The sequence below is a fragment of the Podarcis filfolensis genome (assembly GCF_964270895.1).
Source record: "Podarcis filfolensis genome assembly, chromosome: 11".
Lineage (NCBI taxonomy): Eukaryota > Metazoa > Chordata > Lepidosauria > Squamata > Lacertidae > Podarcis > Podarcis filfolensis.
Genome location: NC_139613.1, coordinates 31,728,118 through 31,749,354, shown reverse-complemented (window position 1 = coordinate 31,749,354; position 21,237 = coordinate 31,728,118). Strand labels below are relative to the sequence as shown.

Sequence of the window (21,237 nt, the reverse complement as noted above, 5' to 3'; positions counted from 1 at the left end):
GATTCTGATGTACTCTATGTCGTACATCAAATAGAGGCGACCCCTTCAGGAATGCCATTTTGGGGAGTGCTGTGGCCCATTGGCCCCCAACTGAGCATCTGCACAGAAGCACCTCCCTCTGGAACCTTTTACTGGGGTGCCCCCTGATACCAAATTGAAAATGTTGTCTCTCCCAAGCCAATAAAGAGACAGTGGGTTGAAAGGTAAAAATATTTTATTCTAAGCCACAGAACAGAGTCTCAGTTGGATACTTCCCAAAAGACTAAGTCTAGAACAAAGAATGCGCAAAGCATTTATACAATTGTAGCAAACACAGACGCATGATTTCCTGTGTCACTATTGGCTAGGAACGCATGTGGACAAAGCATGCTTAAGTCAGGTAGTCTTCTACTTGGCTACAGGACAGTTACTTCCTGAAGAGGGATGTGGATGGTGCTGTGGTCTAAACCACTGAGCCTCTTGGGGTTGCTGATCGGAAGGTCGGTGGTTCAAATCCACATGATGGGGTGAGCTTCTGTTACTCTGTCCCAGCTTCTGCCAACCTAGGTGTTCAAAACCATACCAGTGCAAGTAGATAAATAAGTACTGCTGTGACAGGAAGGTAAACAGCATTTCCATGCACTCTGGTTTCTGTCATGGTGTTCTGTTGCACCAGGAGTGGTTAAGTCATGCTGGCCACATGACCCGGGAAGCTGTCTGTGGATGAATGCTGACTCCCTTGGCCTGAAAGCAAGATGAGCACCACACCCCATAGTCGCCTTTGACTGGACATTACTTTCCAGGGGTCCTTTACCTTTACTTCCTGACGCTCCCTTATCTCAAGCTTAGGCCAGGCCAGGCTAGGCATAACTGGCCTTGCAGTTGTGGTTGTGACTGTGGGAACGTGTTTATGCAGACCCAGCAGGCTGAGGTCAGCTGTGTACATGATGTGCAAACTTCAGTGTTATGTCACCTCTGAGTTACAGCTCTGAGGTACGGCTCTGAGTTATGATACCTCTGAGTTATGGCACCCAGGTCTCAGAAATATGACAGAGAATGTGAGCCAAGTTGTGTGCTGTGCTGTATTGACACTATGAGTCTTGACATCTGGCCCTAGGTCATGACATCCAGCTGGGTCCCAAATCATGGCATCCAGCTATTACCCTGAAGCGAAAGTGTCATACTCTCCAACATTCCTCTGATGAAAATAGGGACGTCCCATTGCATAATGATAATTTTCCTATTTATACCCTGCATATCTTACTGGGTTGCCCCAGCCACTCTGGGCAGCTTCCAACATAATAAAACATTAAACATTTTTTTAAAAAACCTTCCCTATACAGGATTTCCTTCAGACAGCTCAGGAGTCGAATAACTCCAAACCCTCCAACATTTCTCCAATGAAAACAGAAATATCCTGAGGAAAAGCGGAATATTCCAGGTTCAAATCAAAAACTGGGATGGCTTCTCTAAATCAGGGACATCTCTGGAAAATAGGGACACTTGGAGGGTCTGTGGTGTGTGGGCTTCTGGTTTGATCCCAGAATGTCCCACTTTTCCTTAGGATGTCCCTACTTTCATTGGAGAAATTTTGGAGGGTATGGTAGGGCAAGCTAGTAAGGTGTGTGGGGTATAAATAATAAAATTATCATTATGGGATGACCCTATTTTCACTGGAGAAATGTTGGAGTGTATGTAACAGGGTGTTCAGAACTGTGACCACATGCCTGCAGGCTGAAATTGGACAGCCCATTCATTCTACCACCTTATTCTGTTGTACATGTAGATAATAGGACCGTAAGATAAAGCCTGCCTAAGTCAGTCTATTGATTTTAATATTTCAATAAGAATAGCAACTTTGGATTAGGAGGCTTTTATATTGTTCTATGAGTGATAAACTTATTTAGGGATATTTAGCAGATCTTGTTAGGCAGGATTTAAATTAATGATGCAATTCCCAAAGCAGTCTGCCAGCACAAGCCTGACTACAGTGAAGTTATTCACTGTACCAACCCAGATGATATTACCTTCTGCTGTCTTTAGTCAGACTGAATATTAGAAATATCTCATCAGAAATTCCTCAAGTTGTGCCAATTTCATTGTGTGCTCCATTCGAAGATCAAGCCTTTTATTTTACTAAATCATATGTGGAAACATTAATTATCAGTCTTCCTTATTATTACTATTTTGTTTTATTGCCTGCCTGCAGTGTTTTTTCCCTTATTTGGTCCCCAATACAGCCTAAGAATTTCATAAATTTGTGCATCTTTAACAAGAAATTACCTTACCCATATAGCCTATAGGCAGAGAATTGGGCATCATTCAGGTATGAGAATATCGAAACTGTTTGCTGTTATTATTTAGTTATCAGGTTCCAGGTTAGCAGAAAGAAAATCTGCAAGCATCTATTTAGTCAACAAAACATAGACACTCTTCAGTTCGGATAAATTCATTACTTTAGCTTAGTTTACATGTTACGCTAAGCCAAACCTTGGCTTGGCAAAACATGTATTCATGTGAGTTCCTAGAATGGAGCTGATAGCAGCTTTGCTTCTCCCTGGTCCTTTTTGCTGTCATGTCACACTAAACCAAGGTTTGGCTTGTGTGTCATCTAAACTTAGGGTTGTGTGCCTTGTTTGGCCTTCTCTGCATCCCCTAAACTAGCATGTGTGGTGGAAGGTGCTGGCCTAGCACCAGTGTTGAAAGAGATTCAGCTGCTAGTCCAGTCAGATTTGGTGCATAGAATGAGGGGGTGTCATCTCCACCCCAGGCAGCAAAATGCCTTTGGCCAGCCTTGCATCGTAATCATTATTGTTTAGAAATGGTTGCCATGGTCTCGCTTCACTTCACTTTTTTTGTTTTGCATACTCATTCCTGACCTCTCAGAAACACTTACATATAAGAGCACTTCTAGAAGAAATAATCAGAATAGGGGTTGAGTTTTGAACCTGATGCCCCCACAAAGCCTATCAGTAGAGCAAGAACTATTGAATTCTTAGCAGCAGGTTCCCAGAAGTATCTGTCTAGTGCTATGGGAAACAGCACCCATCCATTCATGAAGAAGTTCCATGGAGCATTTGGGAGGCATGTGGTGATCTCCCATTCCCTGCAACTCCGTGTGTGTGTGTGTGTGTGTATGAAATAAATAAATCTGTTCACTGTACTCTTTTCGGCACCTGCCAAAAACATTTTTGCATGGGCAAGCCTACCCAGATTTGGAGAATGTGTAGATGTGTTTTTAGTTTATTGCTGATTTTAATTATTATTATTTGATTAGCTGTTTTGGTGATGATTTTGCTGTTTTTTTTCTTTTTATAAACCACTTTGAGGTGTTTGGGTGTTGTTGGTTTTTTGCAATCAAGCAATATATAAATTGTACAAAATACAATAAGATTTGCATCACATTAGTTTAAGATGGGAAAACAGGGCACAATTGGGCCCAACAGAACTCCTCTTGACTAGTTTTAGCACATAATGTTTGGCAATTTGCAACTTGGATATTTTCCCTCTATTAGGGAGGGCAATTTAGTTGAGCATCATTTATTGCAAACATTAATTCTGGATCTCCTCTCACATACCTGAAACCTCTCTTTGTATCTGTGTCAATCATATTTGCATTTCAATTTAAGATGTGGCTCTGATTCTACAAATAAATTTATGCAGGCTCCTGTAGCCCACGTTCATGGGGTACATTATGTGACTGACATCTGGCACAATTATTAGAAGTTTCAAAAGCTAATATAGATATTTAAATAAAATAAAATAACAGGCCTTGCGGCTTCTGAAACGTATTTAAATTAGAGCAATTTGCATGCAGTTGTGCTTTGTATGGTAGCAATAGCTCATTTTTAACATTTTGCATTAGCATTGCATTCTTGATGGTTTACAAAGGACATATGATACATTCTCAGCCTTTACTGAAGAATTAGGCCAGCTGGTATGTTTTAAACTATCTTGGTAAATGTGTCTTGTAATGCTGTTGTCATCTTTTAGGAGAAGCCTTTTGTTGCATTTAAATTTTAGAAAAGAAAGAATACAATTTAAAATACATGTGGAAGGCCAGAATTTCACACTTGGAAGAAAAGGATAATCCCTTTTAGCAGCATAGCTAAAGCAAGCTATTATCTGAAGGGAGTACCTTCCAGCAATGTTAAGTGCATTATATTTGATGGTGCTTTTGTGTGGGTTGGCCACAGTAAAGCAGATGACCTCTCAGTTGATAATTTAACTGGAAAGATGTGACAAGACAAAGCAATACAACTCAGCATTAATGGACCAAAATGCATTTTATGAAATAGGTGAAGGTTTTATTATCCTTATTGATTGATGTACACCAATGATACATACAGAAACACTAGCATACTTGCGGGCTTACCCATGTTAGAGAGAAAAAAACAGGGAACAATATGTTGTATATCTACTTTGACAGGGAGCAAAATTATATTGACAGGACAAAATTAGAACCATTTTCTGAACAATAAATAATATGATAACAAGAACAAGTTTCTCTTTGTCTTGTAACCATTGACATTTGAAACTCTAACTTTTCAGAGGCATTGGTTATCCAGCCATTCATACTATGCCTTGACATCCAGCATAGGAATCTGTGAGTGGAAAGAAGATCTCCTATGTCATTCTCTTCTACCTGCAGCATATGTTCTACTGAGTCAAGGATGAGGGAGTTAGGCTGGGGCAGCCTGGCTGTCCTGGGTACTTCTTGGCTCAGCCAAAGATCCACTGGATCCTAGCCCCTCATCCCGCTGATTCTTGCTATAGGATTGCTACTTTAGTGTAGTGCTACTGCAACACATAATTCCTGCATTCTTGGCCTGCACCACGGCTGTCTTTAACTAAGACTTTGGTGGTTGCATGTGGCTTTCAAACCTGGAGCTGTCCTTGCCCTTGAAGACATGTCAGCAGATATCAAATGACCTCCATATTTATTTTGAATGTGCCTCAAAAGCCAGCCCTTAATTGCTCCTACCTGATCGGGGGGGGGGGGGATTGTGGCAAGGAGTAAATAGGCTGCAAATCTCACCTTCTTCAGCCTCCTACCCTTTCAACAATATTTGTAGTAGACAAATATCTTCACTGCTATGAAGGCGAAGCCTTAATCCCATCCCCACTTTTTCCTTTCTCAAAAGAAAAAGATGAAGGACAATTTTTTCCTTTAAATATATTGTGGCAAAGTTCAAATGAGGATTCGCATCTTCTAGGGAACACAAGTATGCACTTGCTATATAGATCAAGGGCTCTCCAAAGATTTAGTAAATACCACCTTGAGAAAGAAACTTGGCTTCTGTTCATAAAGTTGAGCAGGGTAGGAGGGGAGTCATGTTCAATTATCACTGAATATGTGCAGAATTAAAATTGGACCAGTAATCTGTGGCTGCCAACTGTTTTAAATAGCTGTCAGTAAAATGGATAGCCCCCTAAAATTGTTCCTGTAGTCATAATCATATAATTTTATAGTACCACAGTAATGAAGCAGCTTGAAAAGTGTTCTGCGTCTGCTGGAAGGAAAGAAGATTCTGTGTCTTCAAGTGCTTTTGTGCAGTACATTCTGGTCCTTTGCAGAAAATAGGCTTTGTGCTATGGATGAAAAAGGACCAATAATGGCCCATATAGTTTCTATTGGTTATGGAAATAATACGAAATAAACAAACTACCACAATATTCATTCCAACCTATCTATAAAGATCCTCCATAAAGTTTATTTTCCTTTATTTTTCACTCCTCCCAAAGCATAGTACTCTCACAAAACAGCAGTGAGAGAACAGGAATAGCTGTGAGCTAAATTGCACGTTGAGAAGTTTATGCATGAATCAGTATTAACTACCATAGTATTAGAGGTCATCTATAATCCCACTGTCAGGGTTTGTGTTCAGTACTATTATCATGCCATACTAAGCACAGCCAGAGTTATCTCATTCCACAAAATTAGGCACTGGAAGGAGAAGCGGACCACAGATGTCTAAAGCATATTTGCTTTTCACATGTCTCCCATTTGAAATCTGTTTGTGTTGAGCTGCTGATGGCTTCTTGTGGAGCTCTGCTAGCTGGATAAGTTAAAAGAATGCATCCAAGACTGCAGCATCACCTTGAATAACAATAAAGCAATGTCTTCCGGCGGCAACCATTATTTTAAAGATACTACATTTTGTTGTGCACCTATTAGAGATCCGTTTAAGCCATCAACAGATTGTGATGTAAATTATTCCTGATACAAATTATTCCTGCCCCTACTGCTACTCTAAGCACACCAGTGATGCCTCCCACTTTCTGACAGTGGAAAACACATTACCAATTGTTGATGGGAACTGTGCTGCCTTTGCACACAAACCTTTGTTGAACCTGGCAATGGAAGCTCCCTGCATTTGTAGAACTCTGGTTCAATATCCACTGGGTAAATTCACACATAACACCCAAACCATGATACTAACAGGACTGCTTCCTAGAGGGGAATCAGGGCAAAGTGTGCTTTTGTGCTCCCCCTCCCTCCATTGCCAGTGGATCTCAGTGAACCTATTTGACTTCAGTGGCAATGCTTTAAACAGTGGTGGAGAGCTGTGTGTAGCTACCTTTTTAATTTCCACAGTGCACCTAGAATGACTCTGTGTCAGGAGCATTGTGGGAAAATAAGAGGGTGGCTAGATCCACTCACCTCGTGAAGCTCAATGTGTAGAGTCAAAGACAGGTATCAGTTGTGGGCCTGGCAGTCTTGGCAGCTGCTTAAGGATGTCAGGAGTTGACATCAGCCTCCTGTACATGAATATGGCCTATATTAGCATCCTCCCTCTTTCCTCCATGTGCTCTTATTCCCTCCCTTGTTTTTAATGGCACACCAGCGCTCATTGTTATATCTGAACAGGATAAACCATGAATGTATACAATAGTTTAAACTATATTTGAAATCTCTAGCTGTGGATTTTCTACACTGAGAAGTTGTTGGTCTCCTGGTTTGCAAACCATAGTTTATTCAGTTCAGATAATCCAGGAAACAATGTTTTGTTTCTTGGTCAGAAGGAAATCTGAGCACCTCAGGGAAATAGGGTGGCAAAAGGGAATACATGAATCATGATGTGGTATGTCTTAACCAACCCATTTAACATCTTGATGTTGTCTTTTTATTATATAAATAGAATAAAACAAATATATTGTTTAGTACTAATATGGGATTCTACTTTCTCCTCCTTGCCAAAACATTTTGTTTGTTCAGAACTGTCTGAACTTATACCAATTTTTCTCATCAAGGAAGTATATTGGCTAAAACTCTTGTTGTAACTGGGCTTCTGCTAGGTTTAGCAGCAGCTAACAAATCTGTTCATAGGTGAAATGTATGATCCTGATTATATATGAAATGCTTCCCCCCCCCCCCAATGAAATAAATTTTCCTCCAACACTATTGACAGGCTTTGAAATCACAGGTTTTATTTTCACCTTTAATGATAGATCAAAATACAGTGAAATAAGCTTACAGAGAAATATGATTTTTAAAAAATAAAAAAGCAAAGAATCAAAGATATAGACTATTTAAAGCAAAGAATTGAAGATATAGACTATTAATTAATCTATTAATCAAATAGATACTGTATACTCCAAAAAGAACGTGAACAAACTGATGTGAAAATGTAAAGAACTAAATTTATGATGGGAGAAATGAGAAATTATGGGGGAACAGAAATTGACAGATTCACCTGTCCCTAGTCAGGAATCTATTATCCATACTCTTGTGTTTCAAATGTTCTGTATCTTTTCTTCTTTTCATCCCTTCTTTTCCTACAGAATGCTCTGGGCCATTGGGAATCGAAGGCGGAATAATTTCAAACCAGCAAATTACTGCATCATCTACCCATCGGGCACTTTTTGGGCTCCAGAAATGGTATCCTTACTATGCACGACTTAACAAGAAAGGTCTTGTAAATGCTTGGACTGCAGCAGAAAACGACAGATGGCCATGGATTCAGGTAACAGATGGAGCTGTGAGAGGGTGGGTGGGTGGCAGGAAGTCTCCTAGCCTCTGTTGCCAACATCACTTAAGTAACTGATGAACACAAATGGCAAACTATTATCAGGATTCTTATTTACAACCTTTAATTGAGGCCTAGACTTATGAGGAGGCATTTTTATTGTGATGGCTGTAGACCTTTTAAGTGCTCCAGGCCTTATCAGAAAGCAGGAACCTGCCGCCACAAAAATCTGTTGAGCATACATTCCAGTTTGCAGAAATGTATTTGTTCATTATTGCTGTAGTGGCACCATCTGCTGAAAGGCATATTGTTACACATTACCACCCCCTCCGCTTCATAAAACGCAATAGGTCACTACCTAACTCAATGGGAGTATAAACGGATGGTATTTATAAGAGCTCCAGCCACCACAGAGAGTAACATAAGTGAAAGATTGCCTTTGAGGCTTCTCACCTTAATGAACCGTTGCCAGAGGGGTATATATAATCTGGACATTTGCTTGTTATTTTTGGTTATTTAACAATGCATATGCTGCCATTTCAGAGTCCTCTAATTGTGGCTTACGATTAATATAATGAGAAATGTCCTGATCCACTGGCCCAAAGGAGGGCTCGTAGGAGAGGTTGGGTACAGGGATACCAAAGAAGTATGCCCAAAATGTCAGTGATCAGTTCTAGTCCTTTATTATAGGAAGGCATACGCTTACAGCAAATCTGCCTGCCAGGTCTCCCAGCCTTTAGAGACATGGGGCGGACACCGCAGTAAGAAGATAGTTTGTCTGTACCCAAAGCAAGTGTCCATACATTCTTTATACACAAAGCGGCTTATGTCACTTTGGCCAGGTCTTCCCATCACTTCACCTGACTGGATGAGGGCATAGGTGGCAAATACCCAAGTCTTACAGATAGTTTACCTTTCTGGAGTCAGAGCCCAGCACTTCAAGTGAATGTAAACATATGTGTGAATTCGTTGTTAGAACTACCAATTAATTGTGAGGTTATATTGACTACCAAGATGGCATTTACAGAGCTTCCTTTGGTTCAACTCAAGAATGTTTGTCATTTGGTGATGAAGGGAGGAAGAGAAATTGAATAAATGGATGATATCCAACTACCGTAAGTCATACTCAGAGTAGACTCATTTAAATCAGTGGGTGAGAGCTAGTTGTTGCATCCTGCATATGCAACAACAACAACAACAACAAACAGGGTAAGCAGGAAAGAAGAAAGGAAGACTGCTCATACTGCACTGCATGTCACTTATTGGACTAAAGTCCATTGATTTCAGTCGGTCTACTCTGAGTATGACTAATGTTGGAAACCACTCAATAGCTTTAAAATATTTAACTTAAAAACAGCAGCATGAGGAAGTAGCCTCATGCTACTAATAGAAGTCTTTGCCTTCTGTTAACAATATTGTACTCTCCCAGTCTGAGAAATTCAGGAGTTTTTTCATGTTACATATCACATGAAATATTTCAATTAAGTGGGACTTACTTCTGAGTAAACATGTACAGGACTGCATTGTCAGGTGTGTTGTGTACTTTTATTTTGTTGTAAATGCGCCACCTCCTCCCTTTTCCAGGTGCATGACAAACACTAACCAATAAATATGTAATTTATTTTTTCGAGCATCATCCTAATGAACTGAATATTAAAATTACCATTCTAAATTTATGCTCCCAGCATGCAACTACTACTAGAACTACAATGTTTATAATTGGCTTGCAATTTAGAGGGTCAGTGGCTATGGCATTGAAAGCAAATTAAGGGAGACACACTCATATCTAACTTTAAAGCACTCCTTGTAGATTTACAGAATTAATAAAAGAACATCCATGTTAAATGCTTACTGCTTCATTAAGACCAAAAAATGCTGATTTAACTTTGTTGGAAGATATAGCATCTTATATCTTTGATTTTAATAACCATCACTTAGATATGATCAAATTCATCTCTTAACCTATTGTAGTAAACTCAGCCTTTTCTTTTTAACTCCAAGCAATGAATAAGTTTGTTGTCTCTGCCTCGGCTAGTGTAACTTTTAGCTTTTAGAACAAATATGTCCGGAAAGGCAGGAAGGATACAACAAAGGGAGTGTTTGGAAATAATGCCTGGCCAGTCTACCCATTATGCTAAGCCATGGTTGATCTAAACCACGGTTAATAAACCAGCAAGAGACATCACCTTGCCAACAAAGGTCCGTATAGTTAAAGCTATGGTTTTCCCAGTAGTGATGTATGGAATAGAGAGCTGGACCATAAAGAAGGCTGATCGCCGAAGAATTGATGCTTTTGAACTATGGTGCTGGAGGAGACTCTTGAGAGTCCCATGGACTGCAAGAAGATCAAACGTATCCATTCTTAAGGAAATCAGCCCTGAGTGCTCACTGGAAGGACAGATCCTGAAGCTGAGACTCCAATACTTTGGCCACCTCGTGAGAAGAGAAGACTCCCTGGAAAAGACCCTGATGTTGGGAAAGATGGAGGGCACAAGGAGAAGGGGACGACAGAGGACGAGATGGTTGGATAGTGTTCTCGAAGCTACCAGCATGAGTTTGACTAAACTGTGGGAGGCAGTGCAAGACAGAAGTGCCTGGCGTGCTCTGGTCCATGGGGTCACGAAGAGTTGGACACAACTAAACGACTAAACAACAACAACAATAAACCAGCAATAAACTATTACCTCCAACAAACTATGAGCATGTTTTGTTTGTGGTTAATAGACACTGTACCATATAACCATATACTGGTGCACAAAGTCCAGAGAGCATGGGAGATATAGTTCCTGAGTTGCAGTAGACCTACCTTACCAACTGAACGACCTAACTTTCAAGTCGAAACAAAATAAAAAAATTCCTTCCAGTAGCACCTTAGAGACCAACTAAGTTTGTGATTGGTATGAGTCAATCACCCATCTTCTACTACCCTTCTGAGAAAAAACCCACCCACCCTCCCACTATATATAAGGGTCTGGTGAATTCTGTTTCAGTGTATCTGAAGAAGTGTGCATGCACACGAAAGCTCATACCAATCACAAACTTAGCTGGTCTCTAAGGTGCTACTGGAAGGAATTTTTTTATTTTGTTCTAACTTTCAAGATTCTTCAGGCTTTGCATTTAGTCAAACACCTGTTCAGCATATCAGAGTGACAGAAAAGGAATAAGGAAAGGAAAGAGCCTCCACTGCTACTCTTGCCAGGGACTAGTGGAAATTTGTTTGGGAGGCTGGTGAAAAGGTTTTCAGAGATGGCAAGAGTTGGGAGATACATGTGGAAAGGGGTTTCTCTGGGTTTTACCTTGATCAGGGACATAGAATAATTTGCAGGCTTTGAAACCACTCCTCCCATTTAATGTGGGCTTTTAGAAGCACATGAGTTCATCTCTAAGTATCTCTTGGAGTTTGTCAACACTTATCATGAATTTAGTCCATTTATACTGTGTGCTGCAGGGATTTTGTCACTTACTGAATCCTTTTCACCCTACAGGAGTAGGGAGACCTCCACTGGCTGTTAGAGAAAAACAGAGCTGAACTTCCTCTCAAGTGTCAGAATGCAAAATAAGCTTCCTTGCTAAACCCACCCACAGACATTGATCTGTAGGCTAGGTGTGGAAATCAATTGATCCTTGATCTTCCCATGTGAGAAAGCACAAATTGATCCCATAATGTCCTTCCTTTTTCTCCATCTAGGCTATTAATTTATCTATTGCTCGTTGTTGTTTCATGAGTGCAAGCATTTCAATATCCTGATGGCAGGGAATCAAAGCAGAACGGTGGCATATATTATCAGCTCTTTGGGGAGAAGCTATTTTGCATTGGTCTTAGCTAAAGAGAATATCCAACTCTCAACACTTACCCAGTTCTGATTAAAGCTTGCATCCCTAAGGACATATTATACCAAGTACATTAATTTACCGCTTAGCCCTAATGATCCCATTTAAGTTATCCCTGATGGAAAATTACAAATTTCATTTAGAAAGAGATTTTAAAAGTAATCTTACACATAGCTATAAATATAGGTCCTGGAAAGCCAAAACACTGTTACGGTGCCTCTCTGTTTCAGTAACATACTGTAGCTTGCTTGATCTATACTTATTTGGTAGTTCATCCTAATTACAACAAAGCTTGAGTATATTTGCTTCCTTATTAATTGTAAAAGATAGATCCTACATATTATGCAAGCAGCTGTAAGTAGTTGTGTTAAAGAAAATTAAATACAGTCTCTGATTCAAGTAAACACACTTCTTCCTATTGCAAATAAATGTATGAAGTAGAGTAATATCTGCATATCATTTCCCCCCTCCCCCTCCAAACACACACACCATCAAGCAGGGTGGAGTTGGGGGTGGATTACTCTGTAAGAAGCTCTTTTGCCCCAGAAGAAGCGGAAGTAAGTCTACGTGTGACTCCTTAGCTATATAGGTGTGAATAAATCACATTTTAAAACGTGTTTACTTTGTTTTATATTGAACTATATTTATATTGACAGGGTTTGTTTTATATTGAACTAGAAAAGTTTACTCTGTGTGTGATCAGTGGCGGAGCTTCATGCTTCAGCACTGGGTGGGCGGAGAGCAGGCGGGGGCAGGGCTGGTGAGCATCCTGGGGGCGTGGCGCACCACCCGTAGGGGCGTGGCGCCCAGGGCGGGCAGGGGGGGCAGCCACGATGGCACCCCGCCAGGATCGCGCTGCCAGGGGCAGTGCGCTCCCCCCGCACGCCTCTTCCTCTGCCAGTGTGTGTGATGAGTTAAGTAGTAAGTTGCATCAGACTGATCTGAGGAAAGGTGGGGGTTTTTCACTTTTGATTGGCTTGCCGGATGGAAATTCTTTGTGATCTGATCTGGGGTAGGGCAGAAACAAATCTGATTGGTTGAAAAGTTGGATGGACCATAAATAACGTACTTTTACCACTGATCAGGCTGAGTGTGTCTCTCTCTCATATATTGAGGGGGATATTGAGGATAGGGAAAGTGTACAATTGTAGCCTGCTTCTAAGGAGACTTTGGAAGCCAAAAATAAGGTGAATCGAGAAATCAGGAGGTGGGAAAATGATAGAGAAGGAAGGGTAAGAAATCTTCCTCTACTTACTGATTTTTAATTGGAGATTGAAGCCTGGGCAGTTGCTTTAGATTATTTTTTTAAAAAAATACACAGCAAAAAATATCAGGGAGGAAAACTATACATAATTAACTTCATGTGTTCTTTGAGCCAGAATGTTGAATAATGTTGATCAGGGCATCTGTGCTGTGATATTTTTACTCAGTAGGTGTTGGAAGACAGAAGAAAAAAAAAAAAACCAGCCTAATTACAATGCCAGACTTCCTCTTGAGACTCATCAAGTTTTCTTTTTCCCTCTGCTGTACTCCACATAGCATGTTCCCAAACAAAGTGCTTTCAATTTTTAATGAGATGTATTGTCTTACGTTCTTTACTGAGCAAAGGAATAATGCAGACTTTTAAAAATGCCTTTAATTCACTTTGGATAAGGCCCATAAATTGTCAAAAGTACGTCTTATTTTGTTCTTCTTCTTATAGGATTCTTGTTGTTTTGCAGCTGAAATCTGAAAATTCTTAACTTTTCCTTTGACAAATTTTTTGTGGTAGCATGGGTGAGTGGAGAGCATGCTCTTCAGCTTCTTTGGTGTTCAAGTTTTCTCATTAATCTTGAACCAACATAGAAATAAAACTGAAGGGTTCTTCCTGTCGCACTTGTCTCGCCAGCACTGAGTTAAAAGCTACAAGAATACAAAACTAAGAAATGTGATGAAAAATAGAGCCATCTATTTTTGAGGTGGCTGAGATGATAACAAATATTCAGTCGTCGCTCGAGGGTAGAGAAATAGTTGCAGTCTACCAGTTGCTCCCACAGCTCTATTTTGTGTCTTATTATTTGTTAAGGATTGAAAGCATGTTTACTATCTTTATAGTTTTGCTGTGAATGCTCCAAGAAGCTCTCAAAGCAACTTGCAAAAAATTATAGCCATAAAATCTCATTTAAAGAATGAAAATATGATGCTGTTCATATGATGCCAGGATTTTACAGGCAGCAGTTCCTCCCTCATCCTTAGCCTTCCTTGGTGTTGCCCTTTGCACCTCACTTACTGGGCAGAAGCAGCTCCCACTGAGGTTCTGAGGGCAGCTGGAACTTGAGGAAGGGATGACTTCAAAGTTGCTTTCTGGAACCATGGACTAACAGGAGGCACTTTGAAGCTGATTGGCCCTGAAAGTATGTCTTCAAATGAAGTTACTATGACAGCAACCTCCTTTGAACTTTGATTGGTGGGTGGTCCTGCCCAAGTTGGCCCTTCCGGGTGGAGAAATTAAGCATATGGTCCACCAGCCAAATGCAGTTCCTCACCCCTGACCTACACCAGGGTCCGCTATTAGAAGGTCCTTAAGAGATCCTGTATCAGAAACTAATGCAGACTGTCCTAGTCTGTCCAGAAATGCTCAAGACAATATATATTTGGTGGCTTGTATATAAAAAGTTGATGTATAGTTATCCCACAACCCTGAAATATACCCCCCTACCCTGAATTTATAAACACAAAACCAAATAAGAAAATCAAAAAAGGTTAAAGACAAGTAAAAAGCAAAAAGAAATTGGAAAGAACCAAATGTTCCTGTGTATTACTTCTCTGAGCCTGTCTCCTCACTGGAACAAAGCAACCCTTTTTAATAGCTTAATCTGAAATATTTGTACTGCTCACATTTTTTCCCCCCGGTTGTGTATATCTCTCTGCCCTACCCTACGTTTTTAGCCTGCAAATGCTGGGAAATGGCATAGAGGAACTTAATCATGTAAAATATATGCCAAGGAATAAAGTAATTAATATTATCCTTTTGCTAAACATAGTTAAGCTTATAATCAATACTTTGTAAATTAAATGCAATTTAAGTGACTGCAGAATTCTGTAAAACAGGAGGCTGATTGTGGGTTTTGTATGGAAGCTGACGTTTAAACATGCCAGTAGCTGAATAATTCATATCTTTCCATTAATAGCATTCACAGCAACTACCTTTGGGACTAAAATAATAACTTAATAAGAAGAAGAAACAAACCAAGCAAGTTTTCAGTCTGTCTAATTCTGTAAACTCTCGGAGGCATAAAGTGATGTTTCCCAGCAAAAACCAAATGAGTTGAGCCCTTAGAAAAAAGGGAAGAAAAAGAAAAGGCAGAATTTTATGATATTTTCATTCTGAAGCAGAATAAAACATATAGGCACAGATCCACTTCTAGCCACTAGTTTATTATTACTGCTAACAGGCATCTCAATGTGATGTACAATAAACATAGCAAAAAAAACAGTTGAAAACACACACACAAACACACTGGATGAAGAAAACTAAAGCCATACAAAATAGGCACTCATGACACTGATCAGTTCATCCAGCTGGGAAAGCCAGACAGAATAAAAATGTATTCAATTATTTCTGAAAATTGTAGATAGTAGGTGCCTGTTTTATCTTGAGCGTAGTGCTATTCCACAGAATATGGCAGCCCTGCTCCAAGATACTGCAGACTGAGCTTTTGAGATCTTTGCAACAAACTCAAACCACAGGGATCTACTGGGTATATCAGGGGTAATACCCTGTTCCTGAACTGCAGAGGGCCTTTTATGTTGACCTTGAACTTGGCCCAATAGCAATCTGGCAGTCAGTGCAAATCCCACGAGCAGGGTGTTTATATGCTGGTGGTCATGTGACCCTACAAGCAACCTAGCTTCTGTGTTCTGCACCAGTTGTAGCCTCTGGATCAACTCCAAGGGTAGGCCTACATAGAGCACATTGCAGTAATCCAACCTTGAGGATAGACAACTGTGATCAAATTATCCCAATTCACGAATTTCTGTAGCTGTCTCATCAAAGCTGGCAAACATGCCCACAACAGTACATATGCATATCTCCACATTTACTGTGTACACAGCAGCCTATGATTGAAAAGAGCAGCATTTTTGAGATTCAGCAAAGGATAACACTGCTTTGCCTAGTACCAACAGAAGCAGTAGAGCAGGCATAGGCAACCTCGGCCCTCCAGATGTTTTGGGACTACAATTCCCATCATCCCTGACCACTGGTCCTGTTAGCTAGGGATCATGGGAGTTGTAGTCCCAAAACTTCTGGAGGGCCAAGGTTGCCTATGCCTGCAGTAGAGCATCAGCCCTCGCGTCAGAATGTAGCATCCTCAGGCAGCTGCTTGGGGCCCCAACAGGGCTGGGGCCTGACCTGAAGCTCCCATGCCAGGAAGCCTGTATCTCCATGTTAATTTCTTACAATGCTCCAATGTAGAATCATTTCAGAGCATCATGGGAAATTTAAATGGAGTCTCCAAATTGTTTGGTGCTAATCTATCTGCTGCTGCGCTTGGGTCTAGTTGGCATGTTTGATGCTTTCACAGCATTGTGGCTTCCTCCCCTTACCTTGCCAACATCAAGTTGGCACAGTAAAATTAGTATAATTTAGACAGGAATATAATACCTCTAACCATAGTGGGAAAGACCATATGGACCTGTGTATGTGTGCCTGCTCTGTCTAATGCCATCTTCAAAAGACGCTCAACTAGTCTTTCTTCAATATTGGTGAAGATTCTTCTCTGACATCTGTATGATGTATTCATTTACTCTGTTGTCTGTCTTCAGCATATCCGCCAACCAACTCATGGAGGGTGATGGAGAAGTTAAGCTAGTGCTCTCACTCTCCCCACTTGCATGTTCATAGAACACAGAAGACAAATGCCTAAAGTCTGCAGTTCCTGTGTTTATACATTTGTGGGGAGCATTAGTAAAAAGAATATATATATATATGACCACGATAAGTGAAACAAAAATATAATGGGCAAAGAGCCCAGAGAGAATTTCATTCCTAAAATGGAAGAAAAGGTGATATACACTTTTCTCCATTTGCACTGTCCATAACAGGTAATAAATCAGACTGTGAATAATACCTGGAGAGAATGAATTCCATGTTTAGGATTCCATGTGAATGTTTAACTTCTATATTTTACATATTTGCTGGTTGTTGGAATAAATTATTCAGCAAGCTAACAAGTCTCCTGTGATTCCCAAATCCCAGGGCCAAAATTACAAGTCAGATCTTAGTAGTCTGACTGGCAGCCAGCTCTACCTTACAGGCTAAACTCGGCATCTGTGTATAAGAAGATAACCACTCTTTTTTATTATTTTTTTGAAAAAAGTTTAAATAGTACTGTTACAGTATTCCCGTGCTTGAAATAACCAGGTTAAATTGGAAGATTTACCACATTTCAAATATTTGCAAATATTTGTTTCAGCCCTAGTATGTTAATCTTTACATTTGTGAAGGTATATGAGAAAGTAAGGATTTAATGTTGCTTTTGCAGAGGTCAGGGACCTTCTGCTTAATCTATTTGACTCCTCAGATAGTGCTGTTAAACCCTAGAAAGCGACAGATAAAGGGTGGTAGAACACAATCTATTAAGTAATGACTGCTCCCCGCTTAAAACGGGGGGCGCCCTTTGCGTGGACACGCGCAGCCCTAGATCTGGAGCGGCCCCATAAGCATAGGCTTGGCTTTGCCTTCCCTCAGGTGGGATACCTGGAGGTCTCCGCCTACCTCAGTCAGTTGTCCAATCCCACCTGGGGGAAGCGTTGCCAAGGAGACCAGGCCAGGTAGGGGAGGGATTACCTGCCCACACAATAGAGGGAGGATCTTACCTGGGATCTATTAAGTAATAGCATTGTTTTCACATGTGGCACTAAGTCTCATCCCATAGTGCTGTTGAAGTGGCACGGCTTCTTCGTCCAAATAATGAAGATTGCAGAATATCCACCTTCCTTATAAACACTTTGCCTCTGTGTGCATGTGCCAAAGACCAAAATTTCACCAGCATAATATTAATTCTTGGGGTTTTTTTGTTCAAATCTGTTGTTCTAATCTTCAGGGAATTATTGTCCTACTACCGTGCCTAATAGATTTTTGCAATAGCAATGCTATACTGTCTCACTGCGAGTCATTCAGATTTCAATGTGATTCACAAAAATAACAGCCCCCACCCAAAGCAAATATAAAGGGAAAGACCTGTATCTCTCTTGTAGAGACTCTGCTTTGCTTGTAGAAGGTCCAGATTTAATCCCTAACATCTCCAGTTAGGGCTGGGGAAAGCCCTAGACAAAAACCCTAGAAGCCACTGTCTGTCAGTGCAGATAATACTGAGCTAGATGGAACAAAGGTCTGACTCTGTATGTGTTCCTATAAGTACTTCTGCGTGTGTTGTCCAGATTTGCTGTTATGACTACAAGCTTCTTACGCCACACCAATGCTTGCTTGCTTGCTCCAGAGGTTCACTCACTTTGATGTACAGACTTCTAGTAGGGTTTAGAGATGTAGTTTGAAGAAGGGCCTCAGAAGACTTGGTTGGGTACACAACAGTGCTATATGCAGCCACTGGGATTCTCAGTTGTTGGATTGCTATATTCATATTTCATCACCCTGTTTCCCCCCTCTTTCAAACTCTATGTGCATATCCCAAGTACTTTCCCAGGCTCACATTAGTCACAAGAATTTCTTAAATGCACTTCATATACTATCTTACAGTGCAGTCGTCAGAAGTAAATCCCACTGATTGCAAAGAGGCATACTCCTAGACAGGTAGATATAGGATGGCAAACTTAATCAAGCTTGTTTTCCCCCCTCCCCCAAGTCACCTATTGAAGTGATGGATTTTGTAATCCCTGAAATACTTAAAATCAAGCTCCATTACTGCATAAATCCTATACACACTTGCCCAGGGAGAAAGATTCATTGGAATAAGTGGCATTTAACCTCTGAGCAGATCTGTCTAAAGTTGCATTGTAAGCTTGCTTTCCTTGGGACTTCATGTCTTCAATTGGCTGGGCAGTGGTGGGGAAGGGAGAGAAACAACAAGTGTAGCTATAGATAATTGTACAGAAGATTTTACAGAAATACAGTGGTACCTCAGGTTACATACGCTTCAGGTTACATACGCTTCAGGTTACATACGCTTCAGGTTACAGACTCCGCTAACCCAGAAATAGTGCTTCAGGTTAAGAACTTTGCTTCAGGATGAGAACAGAAATCGTGCTCCGGCGGCGGGGCGGCGGCGGGAGGCCCCATTAGCTAAAGTGGTGCTTCAGGTTAAGAACAGTTTCAGGTTAAGAAGAGACCTCCAGAATGAATTAAGTACTTAACTCGAGGTACCACTGTAAGTTCAAAGGTAATAGGGAAGGACAAATTGTTCCCTAGTGTAAGCCATATTCATTTCAACAGGATTGGACTGTTCTAGGTGAGTTTGAGGTATCCCCCAGCCCATCCCATACACTTACCTGGAAGTAAGTCCATTTGAACTCATCAGAGCTTGCTTCTGAGTAGACATGTATAGAATTACACATTTACTTGTTTAAGGGTGGGTGTTTGCTTTGGCTAAAATTGAGAGAAATCAGGAGATGTGAGGATTAAATTAAATGCCTCCTAACTCCTCCAGTTCAGGCACTTGTCTTTCATTGCTTTTGGCAATAAATAAAGAAGAGGAGCTCTAATACAACAATACTTTGCTAGGAGTGTTGTTCAAAACCCATTGCTACAACAGGGTTTCTGAAACAGTTGCATGGTTCTGTTAACTGTTACCATGCAAATTATTTGTGGTAGGGATGTTAAAAACAATTACACTACAAGGATAAAAATAAGCTATATAAACAATAAGAGCAAACAGTAAGCAAAGTTGAAAATGTATTACTTCTTTAAAAATCAATTTAGAAAAAGGCATGACCAGAATTTTGCCTTTCCATTCCTTCATAAAGTTGTAAATTTAGGTTAATTTATTCCCAGAAGTCAAAGGAGCTGGCAGGGAATTTAGGAATAATTATGCTTTGTTTGGATAACCAATCATCTTACGTACTATTTCTTATGGGCCATAAATCAAACAACCTTTGTGTATTGGTGAATATGAAACATACACTGTTTGCATTCTTTTCACTTGCAGAGAAAAAGAAGGCATTTCATTGAAATAGCTAAACACAAACTTTTAACCGTATGTTATTTTTTTACCCTGTGAGACTATTTACATTTTTACTTGTTTGGTTGCTCCAAAATGTAGTGCAGAACAGATTTAATTATCGGAGGGAAATAAGAGGGAGTCCTGATTCCTAACCAACTTTGTTTTGCAGAATTATAAAAAAAACCTAGAAGAAATTTCCAATTTTTATTGCATAGAACTTATGAAGAACCATTATTATTTTGTCATGCATCACCCAGCCAGTGAGGCAGTGAGACCCAAGCATATTTACATAGAGAAAAATGTATATTTAAGTAGACAAGTAACCAATTGTGCTCTCCACATAGCTAGAAAACATGGCTATGTTTCTTTTGTGACCAGTGCTTTTTTTTCTTTCAAAAAAAATGTTTAGTGGTACTCTCATTTTCCTACTCATATTGAAATACTGCCCCTCAATGAGGCCAAACTTAGATTCATAAAATGTCTAGGGGTATGCGTATCCCCAGAAAAAAAGCGCTGTCTGTGAGTAACATGGAACCTTATACACATCAGCAGAAACTGGATTACTAATAGATAGTGTATTTTCCTGAGTGAATAACATGAAAAGAACTATATTTCCAAAGTTCATATCTTACTGTAGATCATTTTGCAGTTAAAGTGGCAACATCCACACCCAAAAGGGAGATATCAACAGGGTTGGAGAAACCCAAAGATTTGCAAACAAATTTATTTTTTGGCAGGATGGCCCAATGAGTATTGAGCATGCTCACAGGTCATAAAATGGAATATTTGTTTTATTTATTAAGTGAGGGATATGCCACCTTTGAAGGGCACAGTTGTCCTCCCAATGGAATGTATTCTGATGGTGATAATGATGATGATGTATCCGATTTGGTGCCATTAGGGCTGGGATATAAATTCATGGCCCCAAACAATGAGCCCCCAAAACTGCCAAAGACAGTGATAGTTGATGAAGGCCTTGATGGGCAGTTCATAGGCACTCTCGGGCAACACAGATTGTAGCTTTGGCTGGCACTTCTCTGAACAATTCATCAGACTGCCTGACCTGAACTGTAAATATTTAAATGTGGGGGGAGACAAAGGGCCCATTTCTAATGTTCCTTTCCTCTAATGGAGGAAGCAGAGTGTCCAGGGCAACATCATGGGGATGGGAAAGGAGAAACTGCCAGCAAAGAGGGGAGAGCAGTCAGGGTGTCATGATTTAGGAATAATTATGCTTTGCCAGAAGGCATCTTGTTCAGGGCCCCTGAAGCTTGGCAGTGATCAGGGAGGAAGACATG

The 21,237-nt window shown here is 40.4% G+C and overlaps 1 protein-coding gene across 1 annotated transcript in view; it reads left to right on the top strand.

Annotated features, from left to right (window-relative positions):
• The window catches only part of EDIL3 (EGF like repeats and discoidin domains 3), a 226,636-nt gene that overhangs the window by 143,559 nt on the left and 61,840 nt on the right, over positions 1-21,237 (top strand). The window contains exon 6 of the mRNA XM_083576965.1: positions 7,765-7,946. Within this exon, the coding sequence (XP_083433091.1) occupies positions 7,765-7,946 (182 nt within the window). The remainder of the gene's footprint in view (positions 1-7,764; positions 7,947-21,237) is intronic.